Raw genomic sequence first — 26502 nt, 5'->3', positions numbered from 1 at the left:
GACCCAGAGCGAAAGCATTTGCCAAGAATGTTTTCATTAATCAAGAACGAAAGTCGGAGGTTCGAAGACGATCAGATACCGTCGTAGTTCCGACCATAAACGATGCCGACTAGCGATCCGGCGTTATTCCCATGACCCGCCGGGCAGCTTCCGGGAAACCAAAGTCTTTGGGTTCCGGGGGGAGTATGGTTGCAAAGCTGAAACTTAAAGAATTAATTTCTCCAACCTCCTCCTCACTAATTAGATACCCAAAGTAGGATTTATAACGTGAAACTGTTAATAGAACAGAACAGAGTTGGAAGGAACCCTGGAGGTCTTCTAGACTGCTCAGACAGGAAATCCTATACCATTTCAAACAAATTGTTGCCCAATCTCTTCATAAGAACCCCCAGTGTTGGAACACCCACAACTTCTGCAGGCAAGTCATTCCATTGATTAATTGTCCTAGCTGGCAGGAAATCTCACCTTAGTTCAAGTTGATTTTTTTTCTTAATTAGTTTCCATCCATTGCTTCTTGTCTTGCCTTCAGGTGTTTTGGAGAGTAGGTTGACCACCCCACTTCTTTATGGCAGCCCCTTAGTTATTGGAATACTGCTGTTATGTCACCCTTCATGTGATCTCAATACTATAGTTTAGTTCTGTTGTGGTCTATTGAAAATTTATATTTATAATGTTGAAATGTAGTTCAACTTCTACAGCAGGGGTGTCCAACCTTGGCAACTTTAAGACTTGTGGACTTCAACTCCCAGAATTCCTCAGCCAGCTTTCCATTAGCTTTGCTGGCTGAGGAATTCTGGGAGTTGAAGTCCACAAGTCTTAAAGTTGCCAAGGTTGGACACCCCTGTTCTACAGTCTTCTGTGAGCATTTCTTAACCAATTCCAAAATGGAAAGTCTGTGCCTGAAGAGAGCCTGGGTGATGTGTGTAAGCATCCCATGTTATTTAGAACTTGGGTGATCAGAACTGTACATTCTGTTCTTGCCCATGTGAGAATGGGGAAAATGGCATTAAATAATCACCTGAAGATAACCTCTTAGCCACTCTGCTGATACATTGTTTTTCCACTACCAAGCAGATTCCATAAAAAATATCACTCACCACAACAACAGGGCTAAGAATCCTGACACTCAGAAAGAATTGCATTGGCTTATCAGAGAACAGACATTTGCTTTGAATGGTAAAGAACATATTTTGGGAAAAGGGGGAAAATCTCACTGATTTGGACTTGGTAAGATGGAATCAAAACTGAACATGCAAAATTCAGCAAATCAATTAAGCAACTGACTAATTCAATAAATGTTTTTTGGGGCTACCTAAATGGGAGTAAAACTGCACGTCACTTACTTGAAAAGTAGGCATTTCTGACATTCAAAAATAGCTGGTGGGCTTTGGAAAAGGAACAATCTCAATCAAGAAAAGCAATAGATTTCTCAAATAAAAACCAGGAAATGTTTTAAAGATTGACATGTTGAGATATGCCTGGAATATAAACATAGTGCTCAGCCTATTCAGAGGCTGCATTTTAAATATTGCCATTTGATGTTTACTTCCAATTGTCATGACTATTAAGAGCCAATCACCTCTGTCAATCCTTCTAACATCATAGAAGGAAATATTTGGCATTGTTGTTGTTGTTGTTGTTATTGTTAATCACAAAGTTATGTCTGACCCATCACAACCCCATGGACAATGTTCCTCTAGGCCTTCCTGTCCTCTACCATCTCCCGGAGTCTATTTAAGCTCATGCCAACTGCTTCAGTGACTCCATCCATCCACTTCATTCTCTGCTGTCCCCTTCTTCTATTGTCCTCAATCTTTCTCAGCATTAGGCTCTTCTCTAGTGAGTCCTTCCTTCTCATTAGGTGGCCAAAGTATTTCAGTTTCATCTTCAGGATCTGGCCTTCTAAAGAGCATCAGGGTTGATCTCCTCTAGGACTGATCGGTTTGATCACCTTGCAGTCCAAGGGACTTGCAGAAGTCTTCTCCAGCACCATAGTTCAAAAGGCCTCAATTCTTTGGCACTCTGCCTTCCTTATGGTCCAACTTTCACAGCCATACATTGCAACTGGTAAAACCATAGCCTTGACTATACACACTTCTGTTGGCAGGATGATGTCTCTGCTTTTTTGTATGCTGTCTAGATTTGCCATAGGTTTCCTCCCCAGAAGCAAGCGTCTTTTAATTTCTTGGCTGTAGTCCCCACCTGCAGTGATCTTGGAGCCCAGGAAAATAATATCTGTCACTACCTCCATTTCTTTCTCATCTGCCTTCTAACATCATAGAAGGAAATCTTTGGCATAGATTGCTTTAATTGTATAGAGGTAGTAAGATTAAGAAAGTATATGTGTGAGTGTGGAATTTTCCTTCTCCACTTTCACCGCAGCACCTGATCCCAAATCCAATGTGAATTTGTTCTTTGGCTTCCTGTAAAAACCTTCCCCGGTTTTAAAGGCAACAGATCAGCCAATAGATATTAAGAGCAAATAGCAGAGAAGAGCAACAAAGGTGATAACAAGTCTGGTGGCTGCACTGGATGATGAATGTTTATTGAATGTTTAAGGGAAGCACATATGTCTAGCCCAGGGGTGTTAAACTCGATTTCATTGAGGGCTGCATCATGTGTTTGACGTAAGGGGCCAGGGTGGGCATGGCTAACTTGGAATCACTCATGTTGGGAGCGTCTATGGTGGCCCAAGTGCTCTGCCAGCAAAAAATGGGCTCCAGAGCTCCATTTGCATCTGCGATGGCCTCCTTCCGCCCTCTGCCAGTGAAACGGAGCTCAGGGGCCACACACAGATGAAAACCCTCTTCACTGGTAGAGGGTGGCAGGAGGCCGCTGCAGATGAAAACAGAGCCTGGGAGGCTGCACGCATTGCTCCCGAGCTTCATTTTTGCTGGCAGAGGCACCATGGGCTTCTCCTTTGCTGTTTCTAGGGTGGCCCCATGGACCAGATCTAAGTACCCCACAGGCCGAATTCAGCTCCCGGGCCTTGAGTTTGACACCTCTGGTCCAACCTATCAAAGAAAAGGATGAGGAGTGACCTGACAGATGTTTTCCACTAATTAAGGAGCTATCACAGAGAAGAGGGGGTGGAGTCAACTTATTCTCCAAACCCTCTGAGGGCAGGATAAGAAATAATGGGTGGAACCTTGTGAAGGACAGATCCAGCCTAGAACTAAGGGAAAATTTCCGGACAGGAAGAACAATTAATCAATGGAACAGTTTGCTTCCCAGAGTTGTATCTTGTTTCTGTCCTTTGTAGCTTCTTTTCCTTTCCCTCTTCCCTCTCTTCTTCTCTCTCCCCTTTTTATTCCCTTTTCTATCTGATTCTCCCTTTTGTGATCCTCCCTTCTGCTTCTTCCTGATATTATGATTGCTTTTCAAATTACTCTTTTTTTGGCTTGTTGCTTCAATGCTTAAGTTTTTAACTCCCTTTCCTCCCTTTCCCTTTTTTACCCCGCTTAAAATTGCTTGGTCATTAAAGATGGCTTCTTCTTTATCCTGCCCTTCTTGTTCTGCCAAAAGTCAGTTTTGAACTGTTGTAAAAACATCCCAATAAAGAGGAACCCAGACAAACCACAAACAATAATTCTTACTTAAGATCCAGAAGTTTATTTCATGAGCAATTTGAAACGTGAATAGCCATCATAGCATTATTTATATCAATTACCCATTACAACGAGGTCCAAAGACAACAGTTAGATCCAACAAGGACTAGCTACGGCCAGTGGCCCCGAACTCATCCCAAGAGATTCTTTTTATACTTTTCTGCACTCATTTCACAACTTTCTTCCTTGTTCTTTCTTACTGACAGTCTCCACGTATTTATTTATTTATTTTATTTATTTATTTGATTTGCCAATTGTTTACAAGATAATAAGTATAAGTGTATACATAGTTGTGAATACATGAAATGGGTACATATAAGAAAAATAAAAGAAGAATAAGAGAAACAATAGGACAGGGACGGTAGGCACGTTGGTGTGCTTATGCACGCCCCCTACAGACCTCTTAGGAAAGGGGTGAGGTCAATAGTAGACAGTCTAAGGTTAAAGTTTTTGGGGTTTGGGGAAGAAACTACAGAGTCGGGTAGAGTATTCCAGACATTGACCACTCTATTGCTGAAGTCGTATTTCCTGCAATCAAGTTTGGTGCGGTTAACTTTGAGTTTGTATCTATTGTGTGCTCTTGTGTTGTTATGGTTGAAGCTGAAGTATTCATTGACAGGTAGGACATTGCAATGTATGATTTTATATACCATGCTTAAATCAGACCGAAGACGGCGTAATTCAAGGTTTTCTAGTTCTAGAATTTCAAGTCTGGTGGCATAAGGTATTCTACAACAAGTAGAGGAGTGGAGAACTCTTCTTGTGAAATATTTCTGGACTTTCTCAATTGTGCTAATATCAGATACGTAATGTGGGTTCCAGACTGATGAGCTGTATTCGAGTATTGGTCTAGCAAATGTTTTGTATGCTCTGGTTAGTAGTGTGATATTACCAGAGAAAAAGCTACGTAGGATTAGGTTAACAACTCTTAATGCCTTTTTGGCTATGTAGTTGCAGTGGGCTCTAGCACTTAGATCATTAGAGGTGAGTATTCCAAGGTCCTTTACAGAGCTTGGGTCATCAACAAGATCTTGACTATTCAGCTTGTATTTTATTTTCTGATTTTTTTTGCCAATATGTAAGACAGAGCATTTATTTGTTGAGATTTGAAGTTGCCATTTGTTTGACCATTCTGATACATAGTCAAGATCTTTTTGTAGGGTAGCAGTATTGTCTGTGGTATTGAACAGCTTTACATCATCAGCGAAAAGAACGCAATTGCTCTTAATATGATCACAGAGGTCATTTATGTAGAGTATGAAGAGAGTTGGTCCTAGAACACTGCCTTGGGGGACACCACTATTGACAGGTACAGAATTTGATAGGACGCTTCCAATTTTGACCATTTGTTGTCTGTTTGACAGGAATGCTTCTATCCAGTTATGCAGTTGTCCAGAGATACCATAGGATTTTATTTTTAGGAGTAGTTTGTCGTGTACCACTGAATCAAAGGCTTTACAGAAGTCTATGTAGAGCTATTGCTTTGCCCTGGTCGAGTTGTGTCGTCCATATGTTTTTGCAGTGTAAGAGTTGCAGATTACAGGATAGTTTTTTTCTGAAACCAAATTGATTATTAGAGAGTAGGTTGTTTGTCTCTAAGTGGAGGATGATGGATTGGTTAATAATTGATTCCATGACTTTACAGGTGATGCAGCATAAGGAGATTGGTCTGTAATTTTCAACTAGGCTTGGGTCTCACTTTTTGAAGATGGGGATGACTGTGGCTTGTGACCATAGGTTAGGCAAGGAGCTGGTCCTGAAAGATTTTTCAAAGATTATGCTTAGAGGTTTGGCTATGGCAGTGGATAGCTTTTTTAAGAAGTAGGCACATATTCCATCCGGTCCAATAGATAGAGATTGTTTTAGATTGCGTAGTGCTTTTTCAACATTGTCTTCTGTAAAATCGATATGTATTAGATCATTGTTGTTATCTGTGGTACGGCTAGGAAATACTGGGCATGATCCATTGCTGTTTACAAATACTGAGCCGAAGAATGTATTAAAGATGTTGGCTTTAATGGTGTCGTCGTTGCAGTCTTTACCATCAGGTCCTATCAGGGGTGGGATGGACCTTGAGTCTTTTAGTTTGTTGTTTACAAAATTGTAAAAAGCACGGGTGGAATTGGTGCTTAGAAGGTTTTCCTCTTGTTTAATGTGATAATTGGTGCATTCGGTCTTTATCTGGTGGCATAAATTTTTGTATCGGCTTTTGAAATTAGCAACGTGACCAGATTTGTTTTTCCGCCAGAGTGATCTCTTTTTGGATTGAAGTTTCCTTATTGTTATGGGTAATCTGCTTTTTGTTTTGTTTTGGGAGTTGTTGTTGGTACATATAGTTTGATGACTCTTTTGACTTCAAGTAAAAATATGTTGTAATGGTCTTCAACAGTATTGCATCCAGTGAATAGAGATTGCCAATCAAGGGATGAGAGATCGTTGTCTATAAGATCATAGTTGCCTTTTTGAAGTTACAATTGGGGATTACATCATTGTGGTGATTTTTGTGTGGGCGTATGTTGAGACAAAAGTCAATCATATTGTGGTCACTGCTGGAAAAGGGTTCTTTAGTTTGTATTCCGTAAATTAAATTCAAACTATTGCAGAAGATGAGATCGAGGCAGTTGTTTAGTCTAGTGTTGTTGGTTACTAGTTGTTCCAGTCCCAGATTTGTAATAGCATTGTAGAAGGTTGTGTGTATGATTTCAGTTGTACAATCATTTAGGGTCCAGTCAATATGAGGTAGATTGAAATCACCAAGAAAGATAAAAGGGTATGGGCAGGATGCAGCCCATGTTAGTAATGTATTTAGCTTGTTTACATGTTCGATGTCATAATCAGGTGCTCTGTAACATATTAAGAATCGAATTGTGATATTTAAGGATAGTTCACAGATGATGGTCTCAGGAAGAGCAAGCTCCTGGGTAACTTGGATATTTTTTAGATGTAAGGACTTTTTATAGAAGATAGCAACACCACCTCCTCTACGAATTTCACGATCTGATCGGTAAACATGATAGTCTCTTACTGTGGTAATGGAGTCAGGGAGAGATGCCATGTTTCACAGACAAATATAATGTCGAATTTAGCCATATTTAGTAGGAGGAAAAATTCAGGTATTTTATTCACGAGGCTTCTTGCATTGAGTAGTTTGCATTTAAGGCCAGCAGTAGTTGGAATTGAGGTAGTTAGGGGCGTGCATGCATAGTCTTGGGTGATGGTGGATCGGTTGAGGTAGGGTTGTGGTTGAGGGTTAAAGCTGAGTTGCGGGTTGTGTGGCTTACTTTTGATACAGTCAGCATGGTAGTCAATGTACAGGTCCTTCTCTCCATTGTCTAGACATTTTTTGAGTTCAGTGCGGAGTACACGGGAGCGGGCATATACCCATGTACATCTCAAATCTCTATCCACCAGCTACTTTCAGGTCCTTATTTCTCGTGGTTTCATCCTTCTACGTCCAAATATGTTTATGAAGCTACATACTTTGCAAAATCATGTTTCACAATTAGCAATGGCTCAGCAGGATTACAAATAGTTCTGGTACATTTTGAAACCATCCTATCTAAAACTATCATGTCTCTTTATTCTGCTATCCTCCAAAGGGGCCTGCTATCATCCAAAGTCCTTATTGAATCTGATAGATCAATAGCCTATATTTGTCTTTCCCACATAACTTTTTCCAGAAGTGGGATAATATTAGAGTCAATCAAACTTCCAATGGCAGCCATTGTAGAGACCAGTACCTAGAGTGGAGAAACACATCCTCTACACTTCAGCCACTTACATTCCTAAAATGGGAGACAACCATTGTGTCCTTTTTAAGATGGAGAAATCACTGAGCTAATTTTTCAACAGGTACAAAGTATTATTTTCCCTCTTTGTTAAATAACACTTACAAATCTCCTTGTATACATGATGATTTCCTCAGTGGATCTTTGTAAAAGAATGACTGCCTTCTGTTTCATGCTGGAGATGCAATATATTGGAAGGAATACTAGCTTTTATGCATGTGCATTGCTAGCTACATTAATTCTCTTGTGGATAGTTCATAACCATTGGTTTGGCAATATAAGCAAGGTGAGGAGTGTTCTGTACAGTCATTTACATACTCGCAAGCCCTGCGCTGCGATTGGCTAAAGCGCGCAGCAACTGGATTGGTCGAGCGAGCCGCACTGATTGGTCCGTTGCGAATCCCCCGCGATTGGTGGAAACTAATCGCGGGAGATTCGAAGCGGTGCCATTGGCCGCGGCCGCCGCGGCTTGGGAATAAAAGCCGCAGATTTTCCCTCCTAAGCTAAGCTGTAACTGGAGCACAATAAAGAGCTGAAACCAGTCACTGACTCCGAGCTTCCTTCCTGCGCCGGACACGACACTGGCGACGAAGGTGGGATCCAGAGAATAACCACCGAGCACGTGTCCTGAGGAAGACAAAGACCGACTAGATGGCCACCATGACCCCGCCAGCACCGTTCAACCCGGCTACCGAGGACTGGGAATCGTACACAGACCGATTCCTAATGTTCCTCGAAAGTAGCAACTTGAAGGATGCGAACGGGCAGAAGAAGCGGGCCGTCTTCCTCACACACTGCGGGCCCGCAGTGTTCAAGATGGCCAAAGCCCTCGCGAAGCCCGCGGATGTGAAGGCAATGGACTGGGGCGATCTCGAGCCACTACTTCGGAACCACTACGCCCCCGCCGTGCCCATTGTCATCCGGCGGGACGAATTCTACCGGCGGAACCAGTGGCAGGACGAGAGCGTCAGCGACTTCATAGCTGCCCTGCGGGACCTAGGGGGATGTGCGAGTTCCGGGATTTGGACGATGCCCTCCGAGACTGCGTGGTCCTAGGCCTCAGGGACCAGGCACTGAAGAGCCGGCTGATGGCAAAGGGCGACATCGATCTCGCCGACGCCCTGGCCGAAGCCTCCGCGGCCAAAGCCACCCAAAAGTCAGCAGCCAGGCTTCGGAGGGCAGACAACGGGGACCGCACAGAAACCCCCGAAGCAAGCCGACGAGAGACCACCACACACCACGGGGACCTGGACTCCGCCTCAGATACCACGGAAGAGGAGGAAGACGTCCATCGGCTCCAAGCAGGACGGGGCCGACGGGATCAACGAGGCTGTAAGTCGGGACTCCAGTGCGCCGGGTGTGGGGGCAACCACCTTCGATCAGAATGCCGGTTCATCGATGCGATCTGCCGGCATTGCAACAAGGGCCACATTGCCCGAGTCTGCCAACTCAGAAAAACACACAGCCCCCGCCGCCGAGACCCGAGCAACCGGGGGTGAGACGACACCCCCGCCAGAACCAGAGACTGCCTAGCCAAAAATCGCTGGAGCCGAGACACCCGGGGGCTACGAAACGGAGAAGGCTGCCAGCGAGAGGAAACCCACCAGGCGGTCACCATCGGCCATGCCGAAACCACCGATGCCCGGAAAGTCTACGTGGAGGTGGACATCGAGGGCGAACCATGCCGGATGGAGGTGGACTCCGGGTCCTACCTCTCCATGGTCGCCTGGAAAGAAATCAAGCGGCTGGTGCCAACCATCCAGAAAGGAGGACTGGAGAACCAGAAGCTGGTGATCAAGGACTACCAGGGGAACCGCATCCCCGTCATCGGGACCGGACAGTTCGAGGTGACCTTCAAGGACCGCACCGCGAAGCTTCCCCTGACGATCGTGGACCGAAACCGACCCAGCCTCTTAGGACTCCAATGGTTCGCGCCACTCGGCATCGAGGTTACGGGCATAAACCACATCACAGAGGCCGACTGGGAGCAGCAACTGGCAAAGGACTTCCAAGAAGTATTCGACGGCACCCTAGGCAAGTACCGAGGGCCCCCTATCTCTTTCAGCCTAGACCCCAATGTCGCCCCCATACGCCTAAAACCAAGACGGGTGCCTTTTGCACTCCGGAAAAAAATCGACGAGCAGATTGACAAGCTCGTCAAACAGGGGGTCTTGCAACCAATCGACCACGCCCGATGGGAGACCCCAATAGTCACCCCAGTTAAGCCAGATGGGTCAGTAAGGATCTGCGGGGACTATAAGGCCACCCTCAATTGCGCCCTGCAACAAAGCGCCTACCCCGTCCCAGTAGTGCAACACCTACTACACTCGCTGGGGGGGCAAGGTCTTTGCGAAGCTCGACCTGGCGCAAGCCTATCAGCAGCTGCCGGTCGATGAAGAAACCGCCGAGGCGCAAACAATAGTCACCCACCGGGGAGCGTTCCGTTGTAACCGACTCCAGTTTGGAGTCAGCGTGGCCCCGGGAATTTTCCAGAGCCTCATGGAGAGACTGCTGCGAGGAATAAAAGGGGTGGTCCCTTATTTTGACGATGTACTAGTGTCGGCAGCCAACCGGGAAGAATTAGAGGGTCGCCTAAGGGAGGTACTCGAAAAATTCAAAGGGGCCGGGCTAAAAGTGAAGAGAGAGAAATGCCAGCTATGCACAGAGCAAGTCGAGTTCCTAGGGTACCTCCTAGACCGACATGGCATCCACCCAACCGGAAGCAAAATCAAAGCCATCAAGGAAGCCCCCACACCCAAGAACAAAACAGAGCTGCAGGCATTTCTGGGACTGCTAAATTTTTACAATGTGTTCTTGCCCCAAAAGGTGACTGCGGCGGAGCCATTGCATAGGCTCCTGGACAAGACGGCCAAATGGACCTGGGGGAAACGGGAGGACACCGCATTCAAGAACACCAAAGACCTGCTCACCTCGGATGCCGTCCTCATACAATATAATGAGACCCTACCCCTCGCCGTCACATGTGACGCCTCACCCTTTGGCATCGGCGCCGTCCTCAGCCATACACTTCCGGACGGAAAAGAAGCACCCATCGCTTTCTTTTCGAGAACACTCAGCAAACCAGAAAGGAACTACAGCCAGTTAGACAAGGAGGCCCTGGCCATCATCGCAGCAGTAAAGAAGTTCCACGAGTACCTCTACGGCCACCGATTCACCATTATCACAGACCACAAGCCGTTGCTGGGCATCCTGGCGGGGAACAAGGCCACCCTGAACATCCTATCCCCAAGGATGACAAGGTGGTCTGAGTTCCTCGCCGCATATGACTACCGGCTCACACACAGACCCGGTAAGACGATCACCCATGCAGATGCGCTGAGCCGCTCACCGCTTCCCGACCTAGACGACGACCCAGCTCCCACGACGACCACCCTCAGCATAGAGACATTGCCCGACCTACCCATAACCGCGTCAGACATTGCTCGAGAGACTAATAAAGACAAATGTCTGGTGCGGGTATTACATTGGGTAGAAAAAGGGTGGCCGGAAAAAGACAACGATGAAGCATTCAGGACATTCCGAAACCGGCAAACAGAACTGTCACTACAGAAGGGCTGTTTGCTATGGGGGGACAGGGTGGTTATACCGGAAAAATTGCAAGGGAAAGTATTAAAATTGTTGCACAAAGGACACCCGGGCATCGTGAGGACAAAAGCCTTGGCCAGAAGTTACGCTTGGTGGCCAGGCATGGACAAAGAGATCGAGGCTTGGGTAGCCAAGTGCTCACGCTGCCAAGAAATCCAGACCAAATCCCCCCGCAGCACCAATATTAGAATGGGAAACACCCAGGGGGCCATGGTCGAGAATCCATATAGACTTTGCCGGGCCCACAAAAGGGAACACATTCCTCATCGCGGTGGATGCTTACTCCAATTGGCTGGAGGTAAGCAACATGAAAACCACCACAACAGAAGCGGTCACCAAGGTACTCAACAAGCTCTTCGCAACCCACGGCCTCCCGGATGTCATCGTGTCAGACAACGGGCCCCAGTTCACCTCGCTAGAATTTGAAAAATTCCTAGCGGAACGGGGCATACGACACGCACTGACAGCAATGGCACATCCGGCGGCCAATGGTAGGGTGGAACGGATGGTTCAATTTACAAAGAGAACCCTCCAAAAAATCGAACACGGGGACATACAAGAAAAAATAAATAAAATGCTCCTAATACAACATATAACCCCAAGCACAACGATGAACAAAAGCCCGGCAGAGTTACTGATGGGGAGAAAACTAAGGTCCCCACTTGACAGACTACACCCCACATACAACCCGGAAAAACCCCAGACTCATCAAGCAAGCACCGGGTTTTTGCACCAGGCGACGCAGTCTATGCAAAAAACCTTACCGGAGACCCACTATGGGTACCGGCGACTATAATCCAACTGACAGGACCACACTCCTACCGGCTGCAGACAATGGACGGACAAACATGGAAACGCCACATCGATCAATTAAGATCAAGAATAAGAAACACAACCGACACGCAAGCAAACACAGACGACCCCATTAACACAAACCAAGAGGGGAGGGAATATACAGGGGAGCAAGAAGAAATAGAAAATAACCAGCAATACTCACCGGTAAACAGTCAGCTCGAAGCCTCACCAGGAAGAAACAGCCAGGCCAGCTCAACCAGCCCGGAAAGACCAGGCGGGAGCAGCGAGAGTCACGGCTCGACCAACCCGGGTAGACCGGGAGGGAGCTGCAACAAGAGGCCCGGCAACACCTTCCAGGCGGTTCCATCGACGGGACCAAGAGAAACAGAGGTCCCGACCGAACCGGCCGAGAGCCAAACAACAACTAACCTGCGCAGGTCCAGTAGGCAAGTACGAAGCCCCGCCTACCTACGGGACTACGTTACGTAGGACCGAACCAAGAGGGGAGGGGTGTTCTGTACAGTCATTTACATATCACAAGCCCCGCGCTGCAATTGGCTAAAGCGCGCAGCGACCGGATTGGTCGAGCGAGCCGCACTGATTGGTCCATTGCGAATCCCCCGCGATTGGTGGAACTAATCGCGGGAGATTCGAAGCGGTGCCATTGGCCGCGGCCGCCGCGGCTTGGGAATAAAAGCCGCAGTTTTTCCCTCCTAAGCTAAGCTGTAACTGGAGCACAATAAAGAGCTGAAACCAGTCACTGACTCCGAGCTTCCTTCCTGCGCCGGACACGACAAGGAGAATAAGCTTCTAAAGTCCTAAAGGTCCTAAAGGTAGAACTCCGCAAAACTCAGGGTATTACCCTTGGTCCTGGCTGCTGACCTTATTGTGTGCCTGTAATTGCTGTTTTTGCTTAGAACCAGAATTACCAGATTGTTGCTATTGCTAGAGGGAAATGATGCAGGATAACTGGAGCATGTGGACTCCTGGAGAAGAGGCTGAAAATATCCATAGCATCCAAAGATCAGAAGTATAGAGAACATGGCTAAGATCCAGAGAGAGGTTGGAAGAATAGTAATCTAGTTTAGCAAAGGACATGTAGATTAATCAATCAGATCAAAGATTGGCAGCGGGATTCCTAAGTACCTGACTGCTTTCCTCCATTTCTTCTTCCCTACTAAGATAGTAGTTGAGAGTAGAGGAGAAGAGGAAGAGGAAGAGAGGGAGAGCCAGAAGCAAACAGGGTGTTATGCTATCAAGCTAGAGCTCCCATTGCCATGATTATTCTCCATCCTCCTTCTGGGCCTCAGCCAAATCCTCTATTTTTGTCCCATGGCAGACAAGTTGAGGGGGAGAGCCTAGAGGTTTTCTAACAGGGAGAAAAGAACATCTTATAAGTGGTATTCCAATGTGCCACATACCATAATAATTTGCAACCATTGCTGAGATCGGTTATTTTGTAAACAATTTTATAATACAATTGTTTGCATTGCAATAGTGGTGAATATCTGTAGCTCAGGTGTAGGATGAGGGTGAAGGTTCATTCTCTGAGCTTGTGGGCTGGTTTCTGAATTACCAGGTTAGGAGTTTAAAGTCTGCTGAAGATGTTAACCAGCCTGAGAACAAAATGTTCAGAAACCAGCCCACAAGTGGGGAGAATGAACCTTCACCCTCAATTGTTTGCATTGCTTGGGAAATTCAGGATTATCCTCAGAAAGCCTTTTCTTAGTTCTCCAGTGCTACAATGATCTCTGTCAGTCTCCCTCTGTCTGATATAACCAAATCAGTTAGGCTCAAGTCTAACTTTAAAAAGCCTGATTTATGTGTACTGGTATTATTGCAAGCTCTCTTTTGCCTAACCACACACTGGAAGACAGACAGGCTCAAGGGCAAAATCAATGCTTCTCTTAATGACTCCATATAGTCACATTATTATAGCCTAGCAAACTACTCAGAGTTCTCATACAATTCATTCAAATGACATTTGGGGCAATGACAACTGAGGTTCTCAGTCAATAGAGGCTATTGCCAGCTCAAGAGATCCCCACCTAAAATACTGTTGAAATTGACAGTGGAGTCAATTTCCCTCTAAGGAGCAGAAAGGAGGGGAACTACCAGTGCCCCACAATCTATATATTGACAGTGATTAGATCAGTAGTTGAATCTTCAAAGGTTGGATCTTTTATTATTACCAGTACATGTGTGAAGGCTCTATGAAGGTTGTTTCCACTCTCTGTGACTTGGAGCTGCCATAGAATACTCTGCTGAATTGGATGTTGAATGCATATGGTATTTCCCTTTATCAATGTTCAATAAAATATCATCAAAGATTGGTAACTGAATGACTGGGATGATCAATATCTGAAGGAGCAACATTAGGGCCTCAATGAACAAACAATGACCTCATTTTTCTTGGGTTCAACCTTCACTTTGTTCTCTCAAAGATGCTTTTTCAAAAGGCAACTGGACTTTCTGGTTTTTCTTTGAAAATTTTTCATTTCTCACCCAAGAAGCTTCTTCAGCTCTGAGTGGATGGTGTGGAATGGGAGGATCTATACTTCTTCTTTTTCTTTTTTTTGAAAATTTTATTGATTTTTAAGAACAAACATAAACAAACAAAACATAAAACATAAAAACATAAAACATCTTTTTTGAAAGCAGCATAATCCCGGCTTACATCTCTTCATACAGACACAAATTCAAGTTCATGCTCATTTTTATATTCCATTCCATATCTTATTACTATTCTACATTTTCTATATAGCTTCTCCCCTCTTTTCACTTTCTTAATTACTTTCACTTTCTCCCTTTCTTAATAGAGATCCAGCCTAGAACTAAGGGAAAATTTCCTGACAGGGAGAACAATCAATCAATGGAACAGTTTGCTTCCCAGAGTTGTAGGTACTGTATTACTGGAGGTTTTTAAGAATAGACTGGATAACCTTTAACTGGGATGATATAAAGTCCTTTCCAGCCAGAGGTGGGATTCAGGGGTGGGATTCTACCAGTTTGCACCTATTCACTAGAACTGGCTGTTAACATTCTAAGCAGTTTGGAGAACCGGTTGTTAGAAGAAATTACTGGTCTAATCCTGTTAGGAAGGCAGGAAGGAAACTTTCTGGTGTTGCTTACAGAAACTGCCTCTCCATTAACCCTTATTACATTCTTGGCAGGACTAGACTTCCTGTCTCAAGAACGTCTCTGGAGTTTTTTTCCTCTCCTTTGCTGGTACTTTGCTTGTGTGGAGTGACCATTCAAAGTTACAATGGCACTGAAAAAAGTGACTTTTTACCGTTTTTCACACTTACGACTGTTGCAGCATCCCCACAATCATGAGAGGCCAGGCGAGGAGATGCGTGCCTCAATGTGAATGATATTGAGTTGGCTGCACCCAGCCAATAACATGACCATGTCCACCCAGTCACATGACCACCAAGCCACACCTACCACCTAAGCCACACCCACAGAACCGGTTGTTAAAAATTTGAATCCCACCCCTGGTGGTATTCAGCAGGTTCTGACCAGTTCTGGAGAACCAGTAGCAGAAATTTTGAGTAGTTCGGAGAACTGGCCAATACCACCTCTGACTGGCCCCGCCCCCATCTATTCTCTGCCTTCCAAGTCCCAGATGATTGGCTGGGTTTTCTTTTGTTGCCCTGCACAGGAGAACAGAACTGGAAAGCAGGTTAGTGGGGTGGGGTGGGAATGGAGATTTTGCTGTATGCTTCCCCTGCCATGCCAACCAAGCCACGCCACACCCACAGAACTGGTAGTAAAAAAAATCGAATCCCACCACTGATTCCAGCCCCAAGATTCTATGACAGTAGAGTGAAATTATTGTTAGCCCTTTGAAATAGGACAGCTCAGGAAAGGGACAGCACAAGGAGTCAGGACTGCTGGTTGATGTTTGTAGAGTAGGGTAAACACAATCAGTAAAGTCTGTCAGAATTTCCCTCTGTCCCTTTTGTACCAAACAGAAACAAGGTGAGTTCTGTTGACTTGGTCTCATATCTTGTTCTTCCCCAGGACTGAGTTATCTTTTATTTTCCTTTATTGGTTCCTGCAGGCTATAGAAAGTTAGCACCCACCCCTCTCCTAGAAGAATAAAATATTTTAGGAAATATTTAAAAAGCAGAATATTATATTTCTCTAAAGGAGAAATGTGTTTCTAAAGACAGAAACTCAGAGCCCCAGCTCCCTGCCCCCAAGCAAATACTAAGCTAAGGCCAATCTTTAGAAATGCAGATTTGGTAATCCATTACAATAATAATACAAATAGGTATATGTAGTTCTACTCTTCCAACTTCCACAACTTCAACAGGGCTAAACTCTTTTCATAATCCATTTTTCATTTTCCCATTAATTCATTTAAACATAAATAACATTTCTTTGTGCTTTGTATTTATAGTCCCTAAATACTATTATTTAATATTCAATATAAATACTAATATTTATAACACACTTACATAATCACAAATAGTACACTGAACAAATACTTATAGTAATACATATCTACAATGTTAGACACATGAAAACAATACCTGGTGCCAACCCCCAAAGGTTTTCAGAAAAGTCAGTTTTGTAAAAATAAAAGTTTTATTTAAGTTTTCACAAAACATATAAATACAAATAAAATATATTTTTTTGAGAACAGCGTGACCCCGGGTTATCACTTCTCCATTCAGACATAAACTCAATACATATTTATCTTATACATTCTAATCCATATCTTATAACTATTTTCGCAATTTTTTCAATAGCTTTTCCCTTTCTTTACGTCCTATAGCAGGGGTGGGCAAACTACGGCCCGCGGGCCACATCCGGCCCGTTGGTCTGTCCAATGCGCCCGCCCCTGAAAAAAAAACTGCCATTGGTCTGTCCAATCCAGCCCACCCTGAAAAAAATCGCTGGGCGTGGCGTATTGCCCTGTGCCGTGTGGCCCCAAAGCTGCAAAACAGTGCGGAGCGATCTAGGGGTAGGAAAGAAAAGAAATTTGCAAAGGCCTCGGCTGGGAGTTTGAAATCACCTTCGAGTGCGACCTCCGAAGGTGAGTCCCCGCCGATCCCCCTTTATTTTCCGGGGCTTCAGGCTTAAACTTTGCAAAGGCAAAGCTTGCAGGCTGGAGCATCTTCCCGCCGAGGAGCGGGAAGGGTTCCACCTGGCGGGTGGGGCGGGCTGCTTGGAGCCACCTAAAGCTAGGCCGCTGCTGGTGGAGCCTTGCCCTGCCTTGGTGCCCCGCTTCCGGCTTGGCGGTCCTGCTCGGGCGGCACTTTAAAAGCCTGCTCCCAGCACCCGAGCAACTTCCCAGCAACTTTCGGCTTCCTTTTAACTCGCGGGCCGTGCCTGGCCCCGAGCCGCGTGGCAGAGGGGAAGCCCGGTGGGCGGGCAGGCTGCTTGGAGGAGGCGACCCGGCGGTGCTCCGGCAGCAGCAACAGGCAGTTTCGCCCGGGCTCTGCTCAGGTGTCCGGCTGGGGCTGTCAGGAGTTGCTACCACCGGCGCAGCTCCGTGCGGCTCCAGTCCGCGTTGCCTTGGGAAGGAAAAGGCAAACCAGGAGCCGCTGAGCCTGAGCCTCCGGTGCCGCTGCTGCCGTTGCAAAGCACCGCCGCGGCTCTTCCTTTTTGCCTTTCCTTCCCGAGGCAACGGGACTGGCCGCTGGAGCCGCGCGCCGGCGTAGCAACTCCTGACTCAGGGGGCCTCCGAGGGAGGGGAAGGAGGAGAAGAGGGGGAAGGGGGCGATTCCCAAAAAATCTTGTGCTGACCCGCCCGTCTGTCAAATTTTAAAAGTCAATGCGGCCCCTGAGCCAAAAAGTTTGCCCACCCCTGTCCTATAGCCTTATTTTAAATTATCTCATTCCTTTCTTAATTCAATTACATATCTTTTTCTAATTTTTAAAATCTTTCTCATCAATGTTTTTATACTTTCGTCTATTCTGTTTACAATTTCATATTATCTTTTCTCATAAAACAATTTTCCCCCTGTAATTACTAGACTGGAGTGTAACACCTTTGTATCTTTTTTTCAAATCTTGTTAAAAAATTTAAGTTACACCTCTACAGTTATAACATTCATTTTTTAACCTCTATTTTATAACACATACCTATTTTCAATCGAATTCTGCTTGGTACATTCCCTTAAAAATGCACACTAAATTCTTAAAAGAAAAAAGTATATGTGTATATATATTTGTGTATATATGTATAACAATAGTAAATGGAATCATTATTCTATTCAAGTACAGCTCTGCCATTAATATTAATAACAATCTTTTAAATTTCTATTTCTTTTAACAAACATTACCTAATAATATCAGTTGTCTTTCACTTTAATCATCTATATTTCATATCTTACTTATTACTGTCTTTAAATAAAAACAAAACAATAGTTATTAACAGTAGTCAATAAAATTATTATTCTTATTCAAATTCATCTTGTCAACTGGTAAAAATCTTCCATGTTTCTTTTCAGTTTTTTTTAACTTTCTTTTTAAATCATTGAGAGCCTTATTCTCTTTACAAACGAATATTCCATTACACATCAATACAAATTTTTTCTATCACTTTAATCATCTAAACATATTTTCTAACCCTTTTCTATTTCGAATATAACAATGCTATCCCATGCACCCTTGCAGAATCCTCTCCTTAAGTTAAATTTTAACCATTGTCTCTGTGTCTTTTAAATAGGTTTATACCTTTAATTCTTGTATGCTTTTCCTGTACCTTTATATCTTGTTTCTGTCCTTTGTAGCTTCTTTTCCTTTCCCTCTTCCTTCTCTTCTTCTCTCTCCCCTTTTTATTCCCTTTTCTATCTGATTCTCCCTTTTGTGATCCTCCCTTCTGCTTCTTCCTGATATTATGATTGCTTTTCAAATTACTCTTTTTTGGGTTGTTGCTTCAATGCTTACGTTTTTAACTCCCTTTCCCCCCCTTTCCCTTTTTTACCCCGCTTAAAATTGCTTGGTCATTAAAGATGGCTTCTTCTTTATCCCGCCCTTCTTGTTCTGCCAAAAGTCAGTTTTGAACTGTTGTAAAAACATCCCAATAAAGAGGAACCCAGACAAACCACAAACAATAATTCTTACTTAAGGTCCAGAAGTTTATTTCATGAGCAATTTGAAACATGAATAGCCATCATAGCATTATTTATATCAATTACCCATTACAACGAGGTCCAAAGACAACTGTTAGATCCAACAAGGACTAGCTACGGCCAGTGGCCCCGAACTCATCCCAAGAGATTCTTTTTATACTTTTCTGCACTCATTTCACAACTTTCTTCCTTGTTCTTTCTTACTGACAGTCTCCACATATGCCCATGTACATCTCAAATCTCTATCCACCAGCTACTTTCAGGTCCTTATTTCTCGTGGTTTCATCCTTCTATGTCCAAATATGTTTATAAAGCTACATACTTTGCAAAATCATGTTTCACAATTAGCAATGGCTCAGCAGGATTACAAATAGTTCTGGTACATTTTGAAACCATCCTATCTAAAACTATCATGTCTCTTTATTCTGGGGCCTGCTATCATCCAAAGTCCTTATTGAATCTGATAAATCAATAGCCTATATTTGTCTTTCTCACAGAACTTTTTCCAGAAGTGGGATAATATTAGAGTCAATCAAACTTCCAAAGGCAGCCATTGTAGAGACCGGTACCCAAAGTGGAGAAACACATCCTCTACACTTCAGCCACTTACATTCCTAAAATGGGAGACAACCATTGTGTCCTTTTTAAGATGGAGAAATCACTGAGCTAATTTTTCAACAGGCACAAAGTATTATTTTCCCTCTTTGTTAAATAACACTTACAAATCTCCTTGTATACATGATGGTTTCCTCAGTGGATCTTTGTAAAAGAATGACTGCCTTCTGTTTCATGCTGGAGATGCAATATATTGGAAGGAATATTAGCTTTTATGCATGTGCATTGCTAGCTACATTAATTCTCTTGTGGATAGTTCATAACCATTGGTTTGGCAATATAAGCAAGATGAGGAGAATAAGCTTTTAAAGGTAGAACTCAGCAAAACTCAGGGTATTACCCTTGGTCCTGGCTGCTGACCTTATTGTGTGCCTGTAATTGCTGTTTTTGCTTAGAACCAGAATTACCAGATTGTTGCTATTGCTAGAGGAAAATGATGCAGGATAACTGGAGCATGTGGACTCCTGGAGAAGAGGCTGAAAACATCCATAGCATCCAAAGATCAGAAGTATAGAGAACATGGCTAAGATCCAGAGAGAGGTTGGAAGAATAGTAATCTAGTTTAGCAAAGGACATGTAGATTAATCAATCAGATCAAAGATTGGCAGCGGGATTCCTAAGTACCTGACTGCTTTCCTCCATTTCTTCTTCCCTACTAAGATAGTAGTTGAGAGTAGATCTATACTTCTTTTTTTTTTTGAAAATTTTATTGATTTTTAAGAACAAACATAAACAAACAAAATATAAAACATAAAAACATAAAACATCTTTTTTGAAAGCAGCATAATCCTGGGTTACATCTCTTCGTACAGACACAAATTCAAGTTCATGCTCATTTTTATATTCCATTCCATATCTTATCACTATTCTACATTTTCTATATAGCTTCTCCCCTCTTTTCACTTTCTTAATTTCATTTTGTTTATTTCATTTCACTTCAGATCATTATATTTATATTCTTTGTCTGTCCTGTTTCAACTGTCTACTATCTTTTCTCATTAAACAAAATTTCTCCTGTAATCACTGATTGGAGTATGACGCCTTTATATCTTTCCCCTAAAATATAACACTTAATATAATACATAACTTCCATTTGGATTCTGCTTGGTACATTCTAAAGCTACACACTGTATTTTGAAAAAAGAAAAAATTATAAATATATAATATAATTAAAACAACAATCCATTCCAATTCAATTCTATCATTAATATTAATATTCATTTAAATCTTAACATTTTACACATTACTTTTCAAATAAATATCATACTTCTATGGGAATACTTATAAACTTTCCATAGTTAATTCCCCCCCTTCACTTATATTTTATAAAACATTGAGTAATTAAAATGTTCCCGTTCCTTCCTAATTCAGTTTTCTCATTTATTTTATTTTATTTATTTTATTCACAAAAGTTTCACTAAATTACACTGAGTATTTTATCCCACTTTTTAATCACATGTTGTTTCCAATTTTCTAACATTATTTCTAATACAAATATAACAATACAATCTTATGTACCTTTGCAGAATCACTTTTTCAATTAAGTTTTCACCCATTATCTCTAAATAAGTCCTGTTTCTTTACATCTTGCTCCACACCTTTGAAGCTTCTCATCCCTTCCTTCCTCCCTTGCTTCTTCTCTCTGCCCTTTTTACCCCCTTGTCTCTCCACCTCCATTTCCCTCTTCTGTATTCCCCCTTTCTGTTGCTTTCTAACATTATATCCACTTTTCACCTTATTTTTTCCCTTTTTTGGTTGTTTTTTTTAGATCTTAAAGTCTCCATTTTCTTTTCCTCCTTTCCCCTTTCTTCCCCAAGTAAAGTTACTTGTTTGTTAAAGATGGCTTCTTCTTTGTCCCAATCCTCTTGTTGCGCAGTCCTTTCTTGTAGTTTCCCATAGGTACAGATCGCCATTTCTAAGAATTGAAAAAGAGAGCCAAGAGAGCCCTTCCCTTCTTTTTTTTTTTTTTTTTTATAAAACAAGTTTTATTAAAAGTTTCAACAACAAACAAATCATTACATATTGAATCTTTCCCTGTCTTTCTACAATAATTTCCCCAATATTCTCATAAAACACAAACAAACACAAACAAACATAAAAAATCTTTTAGTAAAGTACCTTGGCCCCAGTTACCTCTCTTTGCATGGGCTAAAATAATAGCACATATCACTCTTCACATTTCTATCTTATTTAATCCATCTTAATTAAATCATTAAATTTGTATCTTTTGCCCATTCAATTATCCTCTATCTCTTCTTATAATAAAAAAAATTTCTCCTGAAATCACTAATCAGAGTATGATGCCTTTCTATCCTCCCCTAAGTTAGTAAAATTAACATTCAGCATAACAAATACCCAATTTGGTTCTGCTTGGTACATTCTATCCACCAAAAATGTTTAAATACATTGTATCCTCCTTTCCTTCGATATTTTATTACATTTTAAAAATCAATCATTATTAAAAACTTCAACATTTTAATTTCTTATTAAATCTTAAACCATTCTAATTTACTATTTCAAATATAAATGTTACAATACCATCTTCTGTACCTTAGCAGAATCTTTCTTACAGAAAATTATATTTCATCCTTTGTCTCTAAAAATCCTCTTCTCCCATCCAATTTTAAAGCTTTGAGGCTTTTCTCCGCCTTTCCCTTTCTTTCTTCCCCCACCAAATCTTCCTACCCCCTTCTTCTTCTAACCTCTACCTTGCTGGGATCCCTTCTCTGTTGTGTTCCCTTTTTCTCTTGTTTGTTATCATTATATTTACTTTGCATCATATTTTTCTCTTTCTCAAATGTTTTTTAGATCTTAAGTCCTTCATTTTCCTTGCTCTCTTCCTTCCTTCTTCCTTAGATAAGTTTTGGGATTCAATGAAGATGGCGTCTTCGCTCTTCCTTGTTGTTCTTCTTCCGTTCCATCTGTTCCATTGTCTGTTGATAATTGACCAGCGCCATTTCTAGAAATAGAAAAGCTTTTTCCATGCCATCTTTGCAGGCTGCTTTTGTTTGCTCATATTCATCCCTCAGGTCTTCAAAAAGGAAAGCCATTATAAATAAATCTTTTCTTTTCTTTATTCCTCTTTCTTCTTACACCAACCAAATATTCCGAGAGAAAGGCAAAACAATCCCAAAATCCACAGTCCTCAATAAATCCAAGCAAGCCAAAATTCCCCTTCCTCTTCCAGGGTGGTATCAAACAAATAAAAAAAAGAATCCAAGTCTATATTTTAAAGCCTTATTAAGATTGTATTTCTGTCCTCAAGTCTTCAAGGCATCTCCTCCAACAAGATCCAAATTAATATATTTTCTTTATCCTCTCCTTCCGGCTTAATTCCGTCGGGAGGGAGAGTAAACTTTCCCTTCAGCACCTCAAAATAGCCGCTTTTTTTTTCTCTTGTGGAAGAAATCATCAGAAAACCATCTTTTCCAGGAATTAAATTAGATAAATCTCAAAGCCCTGGGTCGACCAAGAAGAACTTTTACTTTCAATAACTTTCTCTTCTTCCTCCTGCACATACTTGCCCGGCTGTCAACTTCTTTGTGGCGGCCATTACGGACCGCCGCTGCACCGTCCTGGTAACAGGGGGTTCTGCCGCCAGGGAGGGGTCTGCAACACCCCAAACCCTTCCTCCGGATCCCCTTACCTTCAGCTACCCCTGCAGGGCAGCTTGCTCCGCACCCGTCCGGGTCGGAGCCCCAAAACGGCTAGCGCGGCAGGGATCGCGCAGCTCGCGAATCCCTACCGCTCGCGGGGCCGACAAACCGGAAACTCTCAGAGCCCTTCCTTCTTGTGCCTCTTCTTTATATTTTTTAAATTCCATTTTCAGTTCATCCAAAAGTGATGCCATTGCAAAACAATTTAAACAACCACCCAATTGTTTTTAGTCATTCATATATAATATCCAAAAGTTCAAAAGTCACCAAGCAATCCAAATACGCACAAGCTGTTTCTTTTTACACTTTCTTCTTTTTTCACTTTCTCTTCCTGGGGTTACTATTTAGTTACAAAGTTCCAGTTAAAATGTATCTTTTAGAAGTCTTATTGAGATTTTACTTTAGATTCTTTTGAAGTCTAGGCAGTCTCCTCCCTCCAGATCCTGCCCTTATTCTTTTCCTCTCCCTTCCTGCTTATAGAAAAAAAATTTTTAGTGTTCAGAAATCTTTATTGTCCCTTTGGCATTTAATTATATTTTCAGCTTAATTGCCTATTAGTGCCAAAGTGGATTTTTCTGATTTCTTATTCAGCTCTCTTCATTGTCAATGGAAGGAGAGAGAAGGGGAAAAAAAACTTTCCCTTTTCACCTTCATTCGCTGCTTCCGACTCTTCTTTGGGAGCGATATTATCTTTTATAAAATTTAAATTCCAGGGTACCTTAGTTGTTGCTTTTTAACCCGGTCAGCCAAAACTTTCACTTCTTATCTTCCTCCTGCACTTTCTTTTCTGGTGGAGTGCTTCTTTGAGGTGGCCATTTCTGACCACCGCTCCTACCACCTTCGGGAAAAGGAGTTTGACCAGCTGAGGAGGAGAGATGCGGCGATCTCCCCCTTCTTCACCACCTCTATGGGGTGGCTTAGCCCCGAAGCCAGCTGGCTCGGGGCGCTCCAGCGGTGAGCCCAGGCAGAAACTGCACACGATTGAGGATTCCTGCCTGCCTCCAAAGCCCTGCAAACCGGAAGTCCGGGAGGATCTATACTTCTTGCAGACAGCTGGTCATTGGCATTCTTTTAGAGAGTCATTAAGGCCATCTGGAGGTTTATCTGTGTCATCAGGGTCATTTGAGTAGTGCAAATGGGTGTGGAGCCTTCTTGGAACTGTTGGGCTGGAGATGAATGATGTTGTATCCTGAGGGCTGTTCAGTTTTGAGATAGATGGCCTCTTTCAAACCAGCAGTTCTCTCTGTTCAAAATGTGGACTTCCATTCCCTACCATCCAGTCAGAGCTGAAGAAGCTTCTTGGATTAGAAGCAAAACATCTTCAAAGAAAACCAGAAAGTCCAGTTGCCTCTTGAAAAACCAGTTTTGGGACAACCATGACCTGGATGACTGAGAATCTCCATAGTCACTTCATTTTGTTTTCTATCCAGTCCCCAAGATCCTCCAGGCACCTCAAAGATCTCCCCAAGCAGATTTCCCCCAGAAGCTTCATGTACAGGTAGTCCTTGAGTTACAACTATTAGTTTAGAGACTGTTGAAAGTTACAACATTGAAAAGAGTGACTTACAACCATTTTTCACACTTAGCGACAATTGCAGCATCCCTGTGGTCATGTGATCAAAATTCAGCCGCTTGGCAACTGGCTCATACTTATCATGGTTGCAGGCTCAACATATGATCACTTTTTGTGACAAGCAAAGTCAATGGGGAAGCCAGATTCACTTTACAACAAACTTAACAACTACACTGACGAACCACACCCAATTACAATAAGGACTAAATTGTATGGTGGTACCTTGGTACTCAAACTGCTTTGAAACTCATCAATGCATTTTAACGTGAAAATTTTGTTCCAGTAGTCATGGTTTGTTTGCTACCCAACACACAAGCTAGAACTTGTCATTGTTGGCTGGTTTGTGACTTGCTACATTATTCCTTATGGGGAAAATTGGTTTGGCACTCGTTGCTTTTGGTACTCATCCTGCCTCCAGAAATCAATTAACTATGAGTACCAAAGTACCACTGAATAGCATTTTATTTCTGAGTAGAGGAAGCAAATTACACCAAGTCAAATCAGCTCCCATATCAAATAAAGCAAGCTAACCAAGTAAACATTGCATGGATCTTATGCTCAGGAACATGAAAATCAGTAAATAAAAGGTTATCTTACTTTTTCCATACCTGTGCTGGTACCAAGTCCAATCACTGGGATAGTGTTCCTGTCGTTCAGTCTCAAATGGTGGCTTTGGGCGGTAAATTGGTTCATGGTGGTGCAAACAGAGCTTCCTGTAATTTTTCTCCTGCACTTCTGCAGCCAAACTCCCCAAGGAAATGATATGTCTTCTATATATAGCTTGGGTACGTTCTTTCTTGGCAGAGGGTGCAAGAGGACAGGAAAGCCCTGCGCAAATAACCTGTTGCAGAACACTGAGCAAATATTTGCTCTGTTAAATGCTGACATTGGTGGTCTTGGCATTTCATTGGCAGAAATGACTGGGAGGCGATTCCCTTCTGCAAGGCAAAGAGTGTCCGCCCTCAAAAGTACAGCACTTTTGAAATGCAGCCTTTAGGTTCTAAGTGACTTGGATGAATGAAGATTGTTGATATAATAGAAAGAAAGGCAGCTACAGTAAAGTTTTAGCCAAGCCCTTTGTAAATCTTATTTTATCATCTGCACTGAATTCCTAGCATGAACAGCTGGGGGGTGATTGTGGCTGATAGCACTAGCAATAGCACTTAGATCAGGAGTAGGCTTCTGGGGGTTCACAAGGGTTCAGGAGAGCCCCTAGCTAAGATTCTGTGCAGTTCGGAGAACCCCCAAATCCCACTCCTGGTCCTGCCCAGGGGTGGGATTCAAATTTTTTAACAACCGGTTCTGTGGGCATGGCTTAGTTGGTGGGCGTGGCTTGGTGGTCATGTGATCGGGTGGATGTGGCTTGATGGTCATGTTATTGGCTGGGTGTGGCCAACTCAATATCACTCACATCGAGGGACGCATCTCCTCGCCTGGCCTCTCGTGACTGTGGGGATGCTGCAACAGTCATAAGTGTGAAAAATGGTCATAAGTCACTTTTTTCAGTGCCATTGTAACTTTGAATGGTCATTCCACACAAGCAGAGTACCAGCAAAGGAGGAGAAAAAAACTCCAGAGAAGTTCCTGAGACGGGAAGTCTAGTCCTGCCAAGAATGTAATAAGGGTTAATGGAGAGGCAGTTTCTGTAAGCAACACCAGAATGTTTCCTTCCTGCCTTCCTTACAGGATTAGGCCAGTAATTTCTTCTAACAACCGGTTCTCCAAATTTCTTCAAATCTTAACAACTGGTTCTAGCCAATAGGTGCAAAC

General features: G+C 43.0%; 1 protein-coding gene across 1 annotated transcript in view; it reads right to left on the bottom strand.

Moving 5' to 3' along the window:
- Positions 1-25582, bottom strand: part of AKR1D1 (aldo-keto reductase family 1 member D1) — an 86787-nt gene extending 61205 nt beyond the window's left edge. Inside the window, exon 1 of the mRNA XM_026695049.2 lies at positions 25330-25582. Within this exon, the coding sequence (XP_026550834.2) occupies positions 25330-25425 (96 nt within the window). The 5' untranslated portion in view covers positions 25426-25582. The remainder of the gene's footprint in view (positions 1-25329) is intronic.
- Between the last annotated feature and the right edge of the window lie 920 nt (positions 25583-26502).

The sequence above is a fragment of the Notechis scutatus genome, chromosome 6 (genome assembly GCF_049901735.1).
Source record: "Notechis scutatus isolate UNSWTSFEM ecotype Mainland chromosome 6, rNotScu1.2, whole genome shotgun sequence".
Classification (NCBI taxonomy): domain Eukaryota; kingdom Metazoa; phylum Chordata; class Lepidosauria; order Squamata; family Elapidae; genus Notechis; species Notechis scutatus.
The sequence above is the reverse complement of the archived record's forward strand: the minus strand, read 5'-3'. Positions and strand labels throughout refer to the sequence as shown.